General features: G+C 39.7%; 1 protein-coding gene across 3 annotated transcripts in view; it reads left to right on the top strand.

Moving 5' to 3' along the window:
- Positions 1-18,484, top strand: part of FAM149A (family with sequence similarity 149 member A) — a 53,014-nt gene that overhangs the window by 11,169 nt on the left and 23,361 nt on the right. Inside the window, exon 1 of one of the 3 annotated variants that reach the window (XM_038560326.1) lies at positions 18,235-18,331. The exons of 1 other annotated variant lie outside the window; for it this stretch is intronic. Coding sequence is in view for 1 of the 2 variants with exons in the window: in XM_038560325.1 (XP_038416253.1) it covers positions 18,321-18,331 (11 nt within the window). In the remaining variant the exon portion in view is untranslated. Of the gene's footprint in view, positions 1-18,234; positions 18,332-18,484 lie in introns of those variants that run through there. One more of the 3 variants, XM_038560325.1, reaches the window with a different exon arrangement.

Raw genomic sequence — 18,484 nt, 5'->3', positions numbered from 1 at the left:
TTTTTCAAAGAGCCGGTTTACCAGCACACCACTGCTAATGAGTATAAGAAGTATGCTTACTTCCAAAGCCTCCTGGATATGACAGGTAGATTGGAACAAGAGGATGTTTTTAACAATAGCTTATGAAATTACTGAAAATGGTACTCTCATATGAACACTCAAAAGAGATGTTAGGGGCTCTGCTCTTCAGAATTCACAGAGCTGGACAGGAGATGGGGATCCGCCAAGGAGATGCTCTCAATCTCAGTTTCCCCCACGTTAGAGAATGACATTTTTATGTGCAAGACACATTTTCATGCACAATTGTTCGTGTAATCTCTTCCTCTCCACATAAACAAGAATATGAAAATGTAAATGAAAATCTCGAAAGCATTTTAATTTGAAATGAACATCATTGATAAAATTGGTCCCAAATTTGTGGTTCATAGCTCACAATGGAGATTGAAGTTAGGATTTTTGATGATACATGGATAAGAAAAAATTGTGCCCTGCAGGAGAACTCAGAGTAGTTTTTTCAAGACAGAAGTCTTGAAGAGTGACTCAGCTAAATGTTATCAAAAGTCAAACAAAACAAAAACAAAGGAATTCTTCATGAAACACCTTAGCACATAATGTGTTTCCTTCCTGTAATGAGGAAAATGTGTTTTTGAGTTTATTATTATTATTTATTAAGGTTGAGCTGTGCTTACTGGAAATATGTCTGTTATATCTCAGAGCTCATGATTTTTGTGAATTCAAGGTCAATATCAAATTCAGTTTAGGATTAGAATGTTTATTATTATTATTATTTAATGCATTCCAACTGCTCATTTAATATTGACACTTTAGCATCTTTTGTGTATGTGTGTGTGTGTGTGTGTGTGTGTGTTTGTGTACTCCAAATATACTTCTAATTCATATACTTGTCCCTGTTGGAAACATCTGTTTTTGCCTCAAGCTGACCATGAAGCAGGATGCAACCCTGTTTTCACCATAAAATGTTTGCTAATTCTTCCTCATTAAACATTAGGGGAAAAATGTATATTTTATTGAAGACTCTCCTGGGAGATGAATGGTGATTTATATCACACATTGTACAATAGTTTGCTACAAAAATTCCCTTAATTTTAATTCAGCAACAGCAGACTAGACTATGTCAGACCAACCACCACCTGAGTGCAACTAGGAGGGCTGGACAATAAACAAAAGAAACCACTCAGGAGTTAGGGTGAACTGGAAAGAGACCAGCATCAAAGAGACTGAAACCCAGATTTAAATCTTCTTAATTACTGATTGGATTAATGTGATTTGGGATTGCTGGAGTGCCTCAGCCCAGTCTGCCATAAGAGGCAAATTTAATCCTCTCTGAATTTAGCTCTAAGCAACAACTTTACATTGTTTACTGAAGAAGCAGTTTAAATATAAGAATACAGAAATACTGAGTATAAATGTATGGACGGAATGTCTATATGTGTAAATTCTAATGAAAGGAATGCTGTTGTAGGTTATATAATATCAGACCAAGAAAACTTTAAATTTTATTTATTTATTCATGAGAGACACACACAGAGAGAGGCAGAGACACAGGCAGAGGGAGAAGCAGGCCCCATTCAGGAAGCCTGATGTGGGACTCCATCCCAGGACTCAGGATCACACCCTGAGTCAAAGGCAGAGGCTCAACTGCTGAGCCACCCAGGTGTCCCCCAAGTAAACCTTAAACAAAAAGCATTCATGGAGGTAACAAGGGCCATTTTATAAATATAGAAGAGCTACTTTATTAGAAGATATGAAAATTCTAAATTTAGGGACACCAAAAACATAATTTCAAATTATGTAAAGAGGTATCTATTTTTGACAGACCTGGGACATGTAATATCTGCTGCTAAGTTTTCCCTACCAGTGTTCTCATGCTTTATGTCTGGTTGTGGCAGCCAAGATTGAATGGGGGAATACAAGAATTACCAAATATGGGGAGAAGATCATTTTTACAACTCAGTAATAACCTTGTAGATAGCAAAGAGTGTATTTTACAGCAAAAAAAAAAAAAAAGGAGCCTAAAATTTTAGTTTGTGAAAACAAAAACCCATCTATGTTTATAGCAACAATTGACTAAAAGAATAAGGAAATCTAAAATCCTAATGAAAGATATTAACATACCTTTCACAGCAATTGGTAGAGAATATACAGGAAAAATAGCAGTAATTACTATATAACAATATTTACAAAAATATACAATACATACTCTAAAGGATACTAGATTTATTATAAAGCCACATTAATACATAAAGTATATTATTGATGCCAAGACAGACAAATAGGCCAGTGGCGTGTAATAAGGAAGCCAAGTACAGTCTTCTAAGTATATGAATGTGTGATTGTTGCAAAGTAGGCTTTGCAAATGTTGGTCAAATGGTGGTCTTTTCAATAAATGGTGCAACATCAGTTGTACATCCTTAAAGAGGTAAAATGGACTTGATCACTTACATCACATTTCACATAAAAAATCAATTTCAAGTGAATTGTAGATCTCAATATGAAAACAAGCTTCCAGAAGAAGCTTCCAGAAGAAAGCCTAGGAGATGATCTTTATGTCTTATATAGACAAAGATCTCTTAAATAAGACCCTCCAAAAAATGCTAACCAAAAAGAAAAGATTGGTAAATTACACTATATTAAAATTAAGAACTTCAGTTAATCAAAAGAGACCACTAACTAGGAAGGTTTTTTGACTGTTTTTTTCTTTTTATAATAAATTTATTTTTTATTGGTGTTCAATTTACTCTGGAAAACTGTGTGGAGGTTCCTCAAAGAGTTAAAAATAGACCTGCCCTACGACCCAGCAATTGCACTGTTGGGGATTTACCCCAAAGATACAGATGCAATGAAACGCTGGGACACCTGCACCCCGATGTTTATAGCAGCAATGTCCACAGTAGCCACACTGTGGAAGGAGCCTCGGTGTCCATCGAAAGATGAATGGATAAAGAAGATGTGGTCTATGTATACAATGGGATATTACTCAGCCATTAGAAACAACAAATACCCACCATTTGCTTCAACTAGGAAGCTTTTAATTACCCCCAAGAAAGCTTTGTAAGGTGAGCTGGCCCTGTAACTGCAATTAATCATTGCATAGGAGGCCCTTTGGAATTTATGAGTTGAGTTTAGCTTCTATTTTACATTATCATCTCTGTACAAGGTTGAAAAACAAAAACCTAAATAGTTTCAGAGTAAGACTTAGAAACACAGGGCGCTGTGGTGGCTCAGTCCATTAAGCATCTGACTCTTGGTTTTGGCCCAGGTCATGATCTCTGGGTCATGAGGTTGAGTCCCATGTTGGGTTCCACACTCAGTGGGGAGTCTGCTGGAGATTCTCTCTCCTTTGCCTTTCCCCCCACTCTCTCTTTCAAATAAAAAATAAATCTTTGTTAAAAAGACTTAGAAACACAGATAAACTTAGTATTTCCACAGCAGAGACCTGGTAATATTAATTATTTGATAAATTCCCATGGCACAATATCATTCTCCAGTTTATGTTGCCTTTAACAAAGGGCAAATCTTTATAGACTTATTTCCATTTCAGCAAATTTTCTTATTTTTTTAAAAAATTTATTTATTTGAGAGAAAGCAAGTACACAAACAGGGAGCAGCAGACAGAGGGAAAGAGAGAAGCAGACCCCCAGCTGAGCAAGGAGCCTGATGTGAGGCTCCATCCCAGGATCCCAGCATCATGACCTGAGCCAAAGGCAGACACTCAACCGCTGAGCCACCCAGGCACCCTTGTCTATCCTTTTAATTTTGAATTTGTTTTCCACTCAGCATTGTCGGGGCCTTGGTTTTTCCACACATTTTCTATAGCATTAAAACAGGGATGAAACAATCTTTTTAACATGAACCCAGTAAAGTATAAAAGGTGGGGCTGACCTCTTAAGCTGGCTTTGCAGTTAGTAACATAGAGCCAACCTACACTTGACCCCGCTTAGGGAATGTGAATAAAGAAGTCTGATTCAACACTGTCCCATGTCTTCCCTAGGGCATTGGCTGTTAAAGTTTAGATAAGTGCTTCTGTATTATTTCCAGATTTTGTTTCAGGTCACTAATACTCATTACTCAAATTGGAAGGTGATCCTTTTTTTAATGTGATAAAATATAACATAAAATGTACCATTTTAACTACTTTTTTTAGAGAGAGTGTGTGTGAGAGTGATGGAGGGGGAGTGGCAGAGGAAGAGGGAGAGAGTATCACCTTCATGTGATAGCATGTATCAAAATTTCATGTTTTTTAAAAACAGAATAATATTTAATTGTAAGTATAGACTACATTCTGTTTGTTTATATGTTTTGTTTGTTTGTTTGTTTGTTTATATGTTGATGAATATTTGGGTTGTTTCCATCTTGTGGCTCATGCAAATAACGCTGTTATGAATAATGGTACATAAGTATCTGCTGGAGTCCCTGCTTTCAATCCTTGGGGTATTTACCTGGAAGTGGAAATGTTACATCATATGGCAATTCTATATTTAATTTTGTAAGGAACCACCAGATTGTCTTCCATAATAGCTGCACCATTTTACAGTCCCACCAACAATGCCAGGGCTTCAAGTTTTTCACATCCTCACCCACACATGTCATGTTTTATTTTTTTGGATAAAAATCATCATCATCCTAATGATGGATGCCTGAGTGGCTCAGTGTTTGAGCATCTGCCTTTGGCTCAGAACGTGATCCCGGAGTCCAGGGATCGAGTCCCACATTGGGCTACCTGCATGGAGCCTGCTTCTCCCTTTGCCTATGTCTCTGCTTCTTTCTCTCTGTGTATCTCATGAATAAATAAATAAAATCTTAAAAAAATAATCATCCTAATGAGTGTGCCATGGGAGCCTAGTCTTTATGGTGTATCACAAGGATTTCCTGATTGCCACTCAGCTGGCCACTATGGTAAGATGCTCTTAGTGATCTTTATCCCAATCCCAGAGATTAAAAATTTGAGAAACTATGGTTTTATTTTTTACTTCTGCAACTTTTTAGGCTGGCATTTTTTAGACTATTTTTTGAGCAATTTGAAGTTCACAACAAAACTGAGTAACGGTAAAGATATTTCACATATTCCCTCTGCCCAACATATGCAGAACCTTCCTATTATCAACATCTCCCACCAGATCTGGGTATTTCTTACTAATGATGAACCTACATTGTCACATCATCACCCCAAATCCATAGTTTACATTAGGGTTCAGCCTTGTATGTGTTTGGACAAATGTTTGACATGTATCTACCACTGTAGTACCACACAGAGTATTTCCACTGCCCTAAGAATTCTCTGCGTCCTCATCCTTCCCTCTCTCTATAAGCCTTGGTGAACACTGATCTTTTTATGCTCTCCATATTTTCATTTTCAGAATGTCATATATTTGGAATCATACAGTGTGTAGCCTTTTCGGACTGCTTATTTCACTTAGTAATATGTATTTAAGTTTTCTTTCTGCCCTTTCATAGCCTGCTAGCTCATTTATTTTTAGAGCTGAATATTTCATTGTCTGGATGTACCTCAGTTTATTTATCCATTCACCTACTGAAGGTGCTTGGTTGCCTCCAAGCTGTAGTGATTATGAATAAGGCTGCTATAAACATCTGTGTGCACATTTTAGGTAGACATAAATTTTTACTCCTTTGGGCAAATATCAAGAAGTGAGATTCCTGGGTTGCATTGTAAGAGTATGTTTGGGGGCACCTGGGTGGCTCAGTCTGTTGAGCATCAGACTCTAGGTTTTGGCTCGGGTCATGATCTGGTTGTGGGATCCAGCCCGGCTTCTAGATCTGTGCTCTGTGTGGATTCTGCTTCAGATTCTTTTTCCTGCTGCCTCTGCCCCTCTCCCCTGGGACACTCTCTCTCATTATCTCTCTCAAATAAATAAGCAAAATCTTAAAAAAAAAAAAAAAAAAAAAGAGAGAGAGAGAGAGTACATTTAGTTTTGTAAGAAACTGCCGAATTTTCTTCTAAAATGGATGTACCATTTCCCATTCCCACCAGCTATGAAAGAGTTCCTTTGCTCTATCTCCTTACCAGCAATTGGTGTTGTCAGTGTTCAGAATTTTGACCATTGTAAAGGGTGTGTAGTGGTATTTCATTTTTGCTTTAATTTGCAGTTCTCTGATGACCTATGATGTGGAGTATATTTTCATTTGCTTCTTCGATATCTGTACATCTTCTTTGATGGGGTGTCTGTTAAGGTCTTTGGCCCATTTTTAACAAAGTTCTTTTCTTATTGTTGGTCTTAAGAGTTCTTTCTACATTTGGGATAACAGTTCTTTATCAAATGTGTCTTTTGCAGATATTTTCCCCCACTCTTGTTTCCCAGGCTTTTCTTTCCATTCTCTTGACAACATCCCTCAGAGTAGAAATGTTTCATTTTAATGAAGGCCCACTTGTCAAATCTTTCTTTCATGGGGCATGCCTTTAGTGTTTTATCTAAAAAGTCATTGCTAAACCCTAAGTCATCAAGATTTTCTTCTATGTTATCTTCCAGGATTTTTAGAGCTTTTTTGTTTTACATGTAGGTTTATGGTCCATTTCAAGTTAATTTTTGAGGCGGATGTAAGGTCTGTGTCTAGGTTGATTTTTTTGCATGTGGATATCCAGTTGTTTTAGCACCATTTGTTAATGAGATTGTCTTTGCTCACTGTATTGTCTTCACTTCTTTGTCCAAGATTAGCTGACTATATGTAAATATATCTGTGGGCTCTCTACCCTGTTCCATTGATCTATTGTGTACTCTTTTACCAATACCAACCTTGATTATGGTAGCTTTATGGTAAGTCTTGAAGTCAGATAGCATCAGTTCCTTAACTCAGTTCTTCTCCTTCAATGTTGGTTAGTAATCTGGGTCTTCTGTGTCTCCATATAAACTTTAGAATCAATTCTAGATATCAGTTTGTTGATATCCACAAAATAGCTTACTGGAATCTTGATTTGGATTACATTAAATCTATACATCAATTTGGGAAGAACTAATATCTTAACAGTATTGAGTCTTTCTATCCATGAACATGGACTATTTCTTCACTTATTTAGTTCTCCCTTGATTTCTTTCATCAGAATTTTCCTCATATAGATTTTGTACATATTTTGTTGGATGTATATCTAAATAATTCATTTTCGGGTGTGCCAATGTAAATAGCATTGTATTTTTCATTCTAAATCCTCTTGTTCATTGCTGATATGTAGGGAAACAATTCACTTTTAAATGTTAATCTTGTATCCTACAACTTTGCTATAATCACTTATTAATTCCAGGAGGGTGTTTTTCGTTTTTGTTTTTTTGTTTTTTTTTTTGTTTTTTTTTTTTTTAATTTTTATTTATTTATGATAGTCACACAAAGAGAGAGAGAGGCAGAGACATAGGCAGAGGGAGAAGCAGGCTCCATGCACTGGGAGCCTGATGTGGGATTCGATCCTGGGTCTCCAGGATCACGCCCTGGGCCAAAGGCAGGCGCCAAACCGCTGCGCCACCCAGAGATCCCTGTTTTTGTTTTTGTTTTTGTTTTTTGTAAATTCTTTTGGATTTTCCATATAGACAGATAATTTGGAAACAAAAAGAGTTTTCTGTCTTCCAAATCAGCATACTTTTTCTTTCATTTTTGTGTTTTATTGAATTTGTTAGGACTTCCAATATAATGTTGAAAAGTGAGTGGTGAGATAGGACATCCTGACATATTCCTGACCTTAGGGGGAAAGCTTCTAGCTTTCCACCATTGAGTAAAATGTCAGCTGTAAGCTTTATGTGATGCTCTTTATCAAGTTGAAAAAAATTCCCCTCTAATCCTACTTTATTGAGAGTTTTTTCATGAAGGGATGTTGGGTTTTGTCAAATGCATTTTATGCATTTATTGCTGTAATCATGTGATTTTTCTTTAGTTTGTCCATATGATAGATCATGTTCATTGTTTTTTGTATGTTAAACTAGCCTTGCACACCTAGGGTAATTCCTTCTTGGTCATGGTGTATAATTCTTTTTATACATTGTTGGATTCAATTTACTAATAACTTATTGAGAATTTTTGCATTTATCTTTGTGAGAGATATTGATCTCTAGTTTTCTTGTAAGGTCTTTGATTTTAGTATTATGGGGATGCTGGCCCCATAGAATGAGTTAGGAAGTGTTTCCTCTGCCTTTATCTTCTGAAAGAGATTTAGAGAATTGGCATAATTTCTTCCTTAAATGTATGGTAGAATTAGCCAATGAATCAATCCATTTAGGCCTGGTGCTTTCTTTTTGGGAAGGTTTTTAATTATTGATTTAATTTCTTTAATAGATTTAGGTGGCCTATTCAGATTGCCTGCTTCTTTTTGTGTGAGTTTTGGCAGATGTGTCTTTCAAGGAATTGGTCTGTTTTATCTAGGTTATCAAATTTGTATGCAGTGAGTTTTCAGTGTATATTCCTTTAGTGTATTTTTAATGTCCATAGTATTTGTAGTGATATTCCCTCTTTCATTTCTGACTTCAGTAATTTGTGTCTTCTTTCTCTTTTTCCTGCTAGAGGATTATTGATTTTTATCAAGCTTTTCAAAGAACCATCTTTTGATTTCATTGATTTTCTCTATTAAATTTCTTGTTTTCATTTTTAAAATTTCTTCTCTAATTTTAATTATTTCTTTTCTTCTGCTTACTTTGGATTTTATTTGCTCTTCATTTTTCTAGTTTCCTAAGGTGGAAGCTTAGATTATTGATTTTAGATCTTCTTTTCTAATATATGTATTCAATGCTATAATTTCCCTCTAAGCACTATTTTTGCTGTATCTCACAAATTTTGACAGCAAAATCAGTAACTAAAAACACAAAAATACAAAGTAGCATGGCATTAAACAGACTACAAAAGGGCATTTATTTATAGTATTAGAGCAAAAATAAGCAGGCAAAATGGCGCCCTGTTCCACCTCTACTGAGAGCATGCCATTCAGGGAACTCAAGTTTTTTGCCACTCTTCGCATGTCCATGAACAAGCATGAAAGCACTTTGAGTAATGATTTTGGAATTACAAATAAAGTTTAGCAAGTAGGTGAATTCAGAAATATGGAAACCATGAATAATGAGGATCAACTGTATTTTAATATTTCAATGATATCAAATGAAACTGAAATTATAATAGTGATCTAGCAATTATTACCAAGTCTTTATTTTCCACTCTCTGAATTAAGAGAATGAGTGAAATTAAACATTAAGACACTCGGTTTTGGAAAATTTGACTATATTGATGCTGCTGTGGAGGAAATTTGACTCTTCATAGGATATACTTAATTGTTTTCACTTTGAAAGTCTGATGAATTCTTTATAAAAATATTTATAAAACATTTTTTGGATTATTTGTTTCTTTTTTCACTTTCTACTATAATAGTACAGTAAAGTTAACTCCTAAAAGTAAGAAAAACTATTGAAGAATGTTATTGAATCCATTTATCCATTGTATTAGGTTGACTCATAAAATTTCTGGTTTTTTGGTTCAAAACAGTACACAACTGGCAATTTCATATGATCTTACCTGATAATTATTGTTCTTAATAGATTGCAGCACCAATTTAGAAATTGTTGGATTTCTAAATAACCAATTCAGGTGTTTTGTTTTGAATAAAATACTAATTCTATATTTTTCTGTAAATTTTATATAAGCTGTTAACCTCATAAATAACTTAGGACTTTCCAAGTTTTTTATAGGCTTCATAGTAAAAGTCTAATAAAAGTCTCTACTTCTTTACAGATACAACATTTCTGTAACAAATAATATAGAAAAATTTAAAAACTTTTCTATATGCTTTGTTAAATATAGTATGCTTGAGGTGCTCCAGATCTTTTGCAGAGGGCTTGTAAGGTGTATGCCCTGCATAAAAGACTGAAGTACGTCACTGAATATCTCCAATAGCTGAAGTTAGAATGTTGGCTCAGTCACATCATTGACTTCTTTCTGCCTCAGTTTACTAGTCTGCAGAATTAATTATGAAACTTAAATACACTAACTTGAATCAAGAGCTTTAAAACACAGATGGGGAAGTGGTTAATACTCAAGAAATGTTAGTGAATATTATTATGTAACATATTTGGTATATCCATAAGAGATGTCCATAGAGCATCTTTATGAGAGAAGGAACTTCAGCAGAAATCTGCAAATTAGATCAGAGATGAATCTTAGGGCAAACTTGTGAACTCAGACCTGACAGATCTGGATAAAACTGTTTACTCTCAGTAATTTACTTACATTGTTCACTCTGGGTTTTCTTTTCTGTACTTAAAAGCAGCCACTCATCAAGATGTTGTTATGTTTTGAAGTAAGGTGTGTAGGTCCCTGAGCCTATTTGCCTACTAAAGTGTGATACTAACATAGACTAGCATAGAGGATGTTAGCATCTTGACACTGTCAGCTGTGCATAAACAGGATTCCACATCTGTACTGGAAAGAAAATTCACTACATCCTAAATCTTGAAAAAACAAAACAAAACAAAACAGGGCAGCCCTGGTGGCGCAGCGGTTTGGTGCCGCCTGCAGCCTGGGGTGTGATCCTGGAGCCCCAGATCGAGTCCCACATCGGGCTCCCTGCATGGAGCCTGCTTCTCCCTCTCCCTGTGTCTCTGCCTCTCTCTCTGTGTGTCTATGAATAAATAAAATCTTAAAAAAAAAAACAGAAAAAATAAAACAGAAAAAAAACCCAAATCATACGTGGTATTAATATCCGTTTGGACAGTCTTTAGTGTTAACATATGGGAAGGATTGATCCGTTTGGACAGTCTTTAGTGTTAACATATGGAAAGGATTGACATCTAGTGGCTCTTTAGTAGGATTGCATGCAAACATTTCAATCCCAAAATGGGTCAAATAATGTAGTTGTATTTTGCTTTACATAGGCTGTTCTTAGGAAAATTTTATATAAAGCTAATTTATGTTATTATTTAACATTAGATACAACTTATTAAAGTTTATTGCAATTCTTTAAAAATAATGTCCTTATAAATTTTACTACCTACGTAATTCTTTTTCATTTTTATGTTAAATAATATATCAATTTTAGAGCGCCTGGGTGGTTCAGTTGGTTAAGTGTACAAGTTTTGATTTCTGCTCAGATCATGATATCTGGGTTGTGAGACTGAGCTCCATATCGTCTCCTCAATGGGCATGGAGCCTGCTTAAGATTCTCTCTCTCCCTCTGCCCCTTGCCACCTCTCTCTTTTTCTCTCCCTCTCAAAAAAAATTATATATATATATATATGCTATATATATATAAATTCTATGTTTTTCTATAATTTTCTGTAAGCTATTGACTTTACAGTTTAACACATTATGAGATGATTATACTCACATTAAAATAATAATAAAACACGATATTGTTTTATTGGTCTTCTTGGAAAATAGTTACTAACTTGTAAAATATATTTAAATGTGTAGAGAGTTTATCACAAGCACTTTTTAAATAGACTTTGAGAACAGCTTTAAATGCACAGGAAAGTTGCTCCTTATTATTAATATCTTATAATGGTACATCTATCACAAATAATGAACCAACATTGATGTGTTATTATGAACTAAAATTCACGTTTCATTCCAATTTCACCAGTGAATACAGCCAGGGTCTTCCAGAGAAACAGAACCAATAGGATGCATCTCTATGTCTACATCTGTATCTATATTTATAGACTTAAATAAAAAAATATATTCTGAGACAGAGAGAGAGATTTATTTTAAGGTATTGACTCACATGATGGTGGAGGATTGGTAAGTTCAAAATCTGCAGGGTAGGCTGGCAGGCCAGAGACCCGGGGAAGAGTTACATTTTAAGTCCAAAGGCAGTCCATTTGCAGAATTCCTTCTTGCCTGTGAAAAGTCAGTCTTTGTTCTATTAAGGGCTTCAACTGATTGGATGAGGCCCACCCACATTATGGAGGCTAATCTGCTTTATTCAGATCCACTGATTTCAAGTTAGCCGTTGCAGCTAGTTGATCCCCGAGGTACATCTTCGGCTCCACAGTCCCTATTACATTTAATTATCACATCCCCTTAGTATTCTCTGTTTTGAGACAGTTTCTCAGACTTTCCTTGTTTTGATGACCTTAAGAATTTGAAGAGTGCAGGCCCTGTATTTTGTAGAATGTCTCTCCATTAGAATTTGTCACTTTTATCATGATTAGACCGCAATTATGGGCTTCAAGGAGGAAGACCACAAAAAAATGAAGCAACATTCTCTTTGTATCTTCTTAAGGGTACAGGCTATTATGACTCACCACCACTGATGCTGACCTTGACCACCTGGCTGAGGGAGTGCTTGTCAGGTTTTTTCCCTTGTAAAGTTGTCTTGCCCCCTTTTCAGACTCTACTCTTTGGAATCAAGCCCACACTCAAGGTTTAGAGTAGGGTGTGTTAAGCTCAATCTCCTGAAAGAAGGAACAATTACATAATTCATTTATAATTCTTCTATAGGATATTCACTTCTTTCCCCCATTTGTTTGTTCATTCATTTATTTATATCAATGTGTACTCATAGATATTTATTTTGTCCTTTGGATTGTATATCAATGCTACATTATTTGTTACTCAAATTGTTTCAGCTTTGGCTATTCTGGGCTCTTTCAGGTTGGCTCCTGAGTCCCTCTGACATGCCCCCACTCTTTTGTAGGTTTTTGAGTACTTCTTTATTTTCTGGCACTGTGAATGCTCCAGGTATATTTTTATATTTTCCCTATCCCAGCCCTGGAATCATCTTTCTCCAAGGAACCCTAATTCCTTCAATTAGGGAATGGTACTAGAAACCAAAATCTAGGTGCTGGGTGTGCTCATGGCTACTGGAGACAGCTCTGCGGTAGAGATAGAAAATACATGTGTGTCTATATGTGTATATTTGCAAAACAAGGACCCAATTTTTTTTTAAAGATTATAATTTTTTATTTATTTATGATAGTCACAGAGAGAGAGAGAGGCAGAGACACAGGCAGAGGGAGAAGCAGGCTCCATGCACCGGGAGCCCGATGTGGGAATCGATCCCGGGTCTCCAGGATCGCGCCCTGGGCCAAAGGCAGGCGCCAAACCGCTGCGCCACCCAGGGATCCCAAGGACCCAATTTTGATACAGTTTCAGTTCACATGATACCTGTGCAAAGGAAAGACTGCCTGTACTGGGTAAATATAAAAGCTTATCTAGATGCAACATTTGTATATTGCAACTGCATAAGAATTAGATGAACACAAATGAACTCTCCACTCAATTTTCTTTCTAAACTCTCACTGGAAGTAACTCAATGTTTCTAGCGCTGAAGGGGGAATGATTAAAGTTAGGATGTATTATGCATCTACATGCATTTTCCAGAAATCATCTCTAATTCATGCAACTCTATAAGGTAGAGAATAATATTAGATTTGTTTTCTATAACTTATGCTCAGAAAATTGTTGCCAGCTCAGGATGGCCTGGCTAGAGCAAGGCAAAGCCAGGATTTGAAATCAGGTCAATTTTTAGAAAATTTAAATGTTGCTTGTAACTATTGATGTATCTTTAAATTACCAATAGATTTTTAGAGAGTGATAACATATACAATTCCATGTCATCCTAATGAATTCCCCCAAAGTAGGCTAAGGCAGATGCTAAGATCCGTATTTTAGGAATTAAGGTCTCCTATTTAATTACTGTGATTACTGACTGATCCCAAGCCCCTTGCCCGCATTAGAATGTAAAACACTCAAACTAGAATGTGGAAATAGCTATTTACTTTCAGTTCTCAATTATGATTTGAGATAGTCAATGAAGGAGGAAAAATTACATGCGCTAAGTACAAATAACATTGAGAAAAATGTTTTTCTTTTATAAGTCATATCTGAATGTAGAACATTTTTCATTCTTTTTTAAAATTAATTTTTGCCTGCCCATATAAATTTTTATGTGTCTTTAAGGATAAACTGACAGCATCAGTAGCTTTAGATTCTGATATGCAGTTAAGCCTTTAACTGTCTATTGATGTTTGTGACAACTACTTGGAATATGTGTGTATTTAGAAAATAATATATAAATTTTTCATATATATGTATGTTTATATCTTATATATATAAATATCTCACAAGTTCAGTCTTGGCTAAGTAAGATGGAGTCTTAAAATGCTTCAGCCATATTAAAAATAAAAGTCAAGGGATTTTATTTTATGGTCTAGAGCCACCATCCAGCATGGAAGCTGCTAACCACATGTAGTGAATGAGCACTTGAAATATGGGTAGTCTAATTGAGATGTACTATGAGTGTAAAATACACACTGGGTTTCAATGACAGCCCCCCCTAAACATATTTCAAATATCCCAATAATTTTTATATTGATTATACGTTGAAATAATATCTTAGATATATTGAATTAACTAAAATATATTAAAATTAATTTCAACTGTTTATTTTAGCTTTATTAATGTGGATACTGGGACATTTAAAATTATGTGTGGCTCACATTATATTTCTATTGGAGCACACTGCTCTAGACCAATCCAGCCGCAAGACTGTATGACTTTCATCTCGAAATCAATATTGCTTTTGCTTTTGAAATTTGAGAGAAGAGACATATGAACTAAAGAAGGAATGGTCCAGTTTGGGAGCAGAATTCATATGAAATCTATGAGCCAGGACTTGGGTTTGAGAAGTAAACTGTTTCAACATCACAGTTTCTCCGAGCAAAATTAAGAAATGACTTCCATGCACCAAACAGATCCCAGGCAGTGGTAAAGGTGAAACCAAAGATTGGCCAACTAAAAGCCTCAGGAAGATTTAGGGGCATAAGAGCATTGTCCCACAACAGCCTCAAAGGGGCCCCAAAAACCTGTTCCAGAAAGAAAAGCCAAGAGTGTCTTAGGGCCTAATGGAGTGAGCTCTGAGGAAATTCAAAGGAAAGCACACAAGTTCTGTAAGAGGAGGAGACTGGTGGAGGAGTGGAAGCACTGGCAGCTTGGACTAGACGCCCCTCTGGAAGGAAGCAGGCTGCGAGCCTACTCCGTTGCAAACCTGTGCCATGCCCTCCTCGTGAAGACGACTCAGAGGGTGGGAGCCAGAGCCCAGAAGGCAGAGCGAAGAGCTAGAGGAAGCCAGGGAGCAGAAGTGGGTCCTAATCAAGAAATTGGAAACATGAGCTTGCTCGGACTCCAACAGCCATGGGCCAGTGTCTGCGGTGTCTCCCGCTGCCCCTCCTTTGGGACACGAGTGCCAGTTCTGGTTTCTTCAGTCTCTGTGTCTCTATTGTTCTTTGGGCACGTGGGAGGCCGCTGGCTTGTCTCTTTAGTTCACTAGTTTAGTTCTGGGTCTTCAGATCCAGAAGAAATGCCCCCCACGAGGAGCCTCCTTGTCCTCACTTGGACATGATTGAGATGATTAAATTTTAGGGAATTTTGAGTGGCTTGAGTATATTGTGCATGGAGGGGGAGGAGTGTAAATAATGTCTGGACAGAAGGTGGATTATGACTTGAAAAAAAAAGAAAGAAGGTGGATTATGGTAGAGTAAAAATGTTCTTTGACACACTCCCCATTGGAGAGGGGTTCTCTTTTCCAACACTTGGAATCGGTGAATGCTTGGATAATGGAGTACAATGTAAGTGGCACTATGCCCGTTCGGAGCCAGCCTTTAATAGAGCAAACAGCTTCTGCCTTGGTTTCTTAGAGCCCTGAGTGCCATGTAGGACCCACTGGGCTTCTGGCTGTCCTGCTGGAGAGATTCCCCGGGGAGGTCCCGAGACTACGGGAGAGAAGGGCCAGCTGGGCCCAGCCTTCCAGCCATCCCTCTGCCCCAAAGGGCTAGATACGTTGTGCGTGAAGTCTTTTTGGTATCTCCAGCCCAGCCCAGAGGCCAGTTGAATACCACTGAGCAATTCCAAGAAGCCACAGTGACACACAGAACAGACAAATCACCCAGCCACATCTTGCCAGGATTCCTGACTTCTGTGGTTTGTGAGCATAATAAAAATGACTTGTTTTAATCCACTAAATTCAGGGTAGTTCGTTGTGCAGTAACAGATATCTGGGACACATACACACACACACACCCCACATCCTAGATGAGTGACCTGGAACATTTCACTTAAGGTCTCTATCTTCAGTATTTTCATCAGTAAAATTGGATGATAATATCTACCTAGCATGGGTGTTAAAAAAATTAAACAGGGGATCCCTGGGTGGCTCAGCAGTTTGGCGCCTGCCTTTGGCCCAGGGCGCGATGTTGGAGTCCCGGGATCGAGTCCCGTGTTGGGCTCCCTGCATGGAGCCTGCTTCTCCCTCTGCCTGTGTCTCTGCCTCTCTCTCTCTCTCTCTCTATCATGAACAAATAAATCTTTTTAAAAAATTAAAAAAAAATTAAACAAAACAATGTACATATAAAGCAGCCAGTCTATATTGGGATCATAATCATAATATTCTTCTCTTTTGTTTCTCTATCAGGTCTCCCTTTATGTATCAATAGTTTTAGCAGGTATGTGTTTAACCTCAGACACCATCATAGCTTTCCTCATAGACACATCCATGCACACTCGCTCCCCACAGATGTACACATATGTATGGATCAGGATTAAAATCCTATTAATTTTAGGATTTAAAACCATTCACCACTTCAAACTGATTATTTGTGGTGGTAAGTGTGGGGAGGATGCAGTATCCTTAGTTCAAGACATGGATGGTTTTATTGTTGGTAGTGGTTTCTGACCATTTTCTTAGGGTTGCTCATTAAAAGTCAGATAAAAAATAAATAAACCAGACTTTTTTTTTTTTCACTAATAAATGGAAGAGGCGTGGTGTACCTCTAAATGCAGGATGCCGAGCAGAAGGAATAGGTCGGCTTCATTGTACCTGTTCAGACTCGGGAGGCCTCAGATCAAAGGCGAATGGATATACAGGGCGGACTGCAAAGCGTACCAGCACCCGTTTATTCATTGTAATTATGAAAAATCTTGTAGTGGGGAAAGGTACGCTATGTGCAGTGCCCGCACTCTGACACCTTGCTTGCGCAGCCTACTTAAGCTAAATCATTCCCATTCTTCCAGTTTATGAATATGATGGCTTGGTCATCACACGACACAGGGGCCAGTGACTTTGGTCCTGGTATAATTAATTGTGTGACTCCAAGATGGAAACAAGCACATACCAATACACACAGACACAGGTTTGCAGAGAAGTTATTGGATCGGATACGATAAAACACCTGTGTGAGAATGGAGAGAGGGACCCTGAAGGGGCACAATTAGACCTAGAGTTCCTGTTAATCAGGTTTGCATCTTGCATTTACCAGGTCTGAGGCTTCGGGTTTTTTTAACTTTCCTTCTGCCTACCCTCCCCCCCTGCCCAATTAGGAATTCTCTTGATGGAAGGAGAGGATAGGTCGGTTACCCTCGCCCCCCTGCACCCCTGCACAATTAGGAATTCTCTTGATGGGAGGAGGGGGGACAGGTCGCCTACCGTCCCCCCTCCCCCGCACCCCTGCCCAATTAGGAATTCCCTGATGCGAGGAGGGGGACAGGTGAAGTCGTTCTGTGGTTCTCGGTCTATCTCCTGTTAATTAAAGGTCCACTTCGGGGAGTTGAGGAGAGCAAACACCTGTCGGGGCAGCCCGTCCAGCCCAGACAGGCCCGCGGAGGGGTGAGGGGCAGCGGGTGCGCGCGGGCGGCGCAGGGAGGCGGCAGGGCGGGCGCCCAGGGGCCCCGTGGCTCGCGGCCAAAGCTCAGGTCACTGGGTTATGAGATCGGGCCTCTGGCAGCAGGCTTTCCCCAAGGTTAGGTTCCCGGGAACGCGGGAGGCGGCGGCTGGGACGCGGAGCCCTCGGGGACCCCCCCCAGCCCCCCCCGCCCGGCCCGGGCCGACCTCGGCGGGGGCGGAGGAGGAGGAGGAGGAGGAGGAGGGCAGGGCGTGCGCGGCAGGACCCGGCCGGCGGGGGGGGGGGGGGGCGCGCCCCGCGAGCAGCCGCGCCCATGGGCCGCGCGCCCCCGGCCCGCAGCGCCCCCGCCAGCGCCGCTCCGGGCTCGGGCCTCCGGGGCGCCACTGCGCTGCGGGCGCGGGGCTAGCGGGCGGGGCCCCGAGGCTCCGGGGGCGCGGGGCTGGGCGGGCGGGGGCCCGAGGCTCCGGGGGCGCGGGGCTGGGCGGGCGGGGCCCCGAGGCTCCGGGGGCGCGGGGCTGGGCGGGCGGGGCCCGAGGCTCCGGGGGCGCGGGGCTGGGCGGGCGGGGGCCCGAGGCCCCGGGGGCGCGGGGGCGCACGGCCGCCCGCAGCCTGCAGGGGGCCCGCGCGGGGCGTCGGCGGCCGGAGGCGCCCAGGCCTCGGGGCGCGCGGCCGGGCCCCGGGGATGCGAGCCCGGGCCCGGGACTGATGGTGATCGGGTAAGTCTCGGGCGCCCAGGGACGAGGGGCGGGCTTCGCTCGGGTCGCGGGTTGGGGGCGCGTGTGGGGTGTTTCCCCTGCGCTGGCTGCGAAGCGGGACAGCGTCTGCTCGGCTTCCCCGCATCCGTTCGTGAGATCTGCGGTGCGGACATC

The sequence above is a fragment of the Canis lupus genome, chromosome 16 (genome assembly GCF_011100685.1).
Source record: "Canis lupus familiaris isolate Mischka breed German Shepherd chromosome 16, alternate assembly UU_Cfam_GSD_1.0, whole genome shotgun sequence".
Classification (NCBI taxonomy): Eukaryota; Metazoa; Chordata; class Mammalia; order Carnivora; family Canidae; genus Canis; species Canis lupus.
This window is presented reverse-complemented; position numbering and strand designations above follow the sequence as displayed.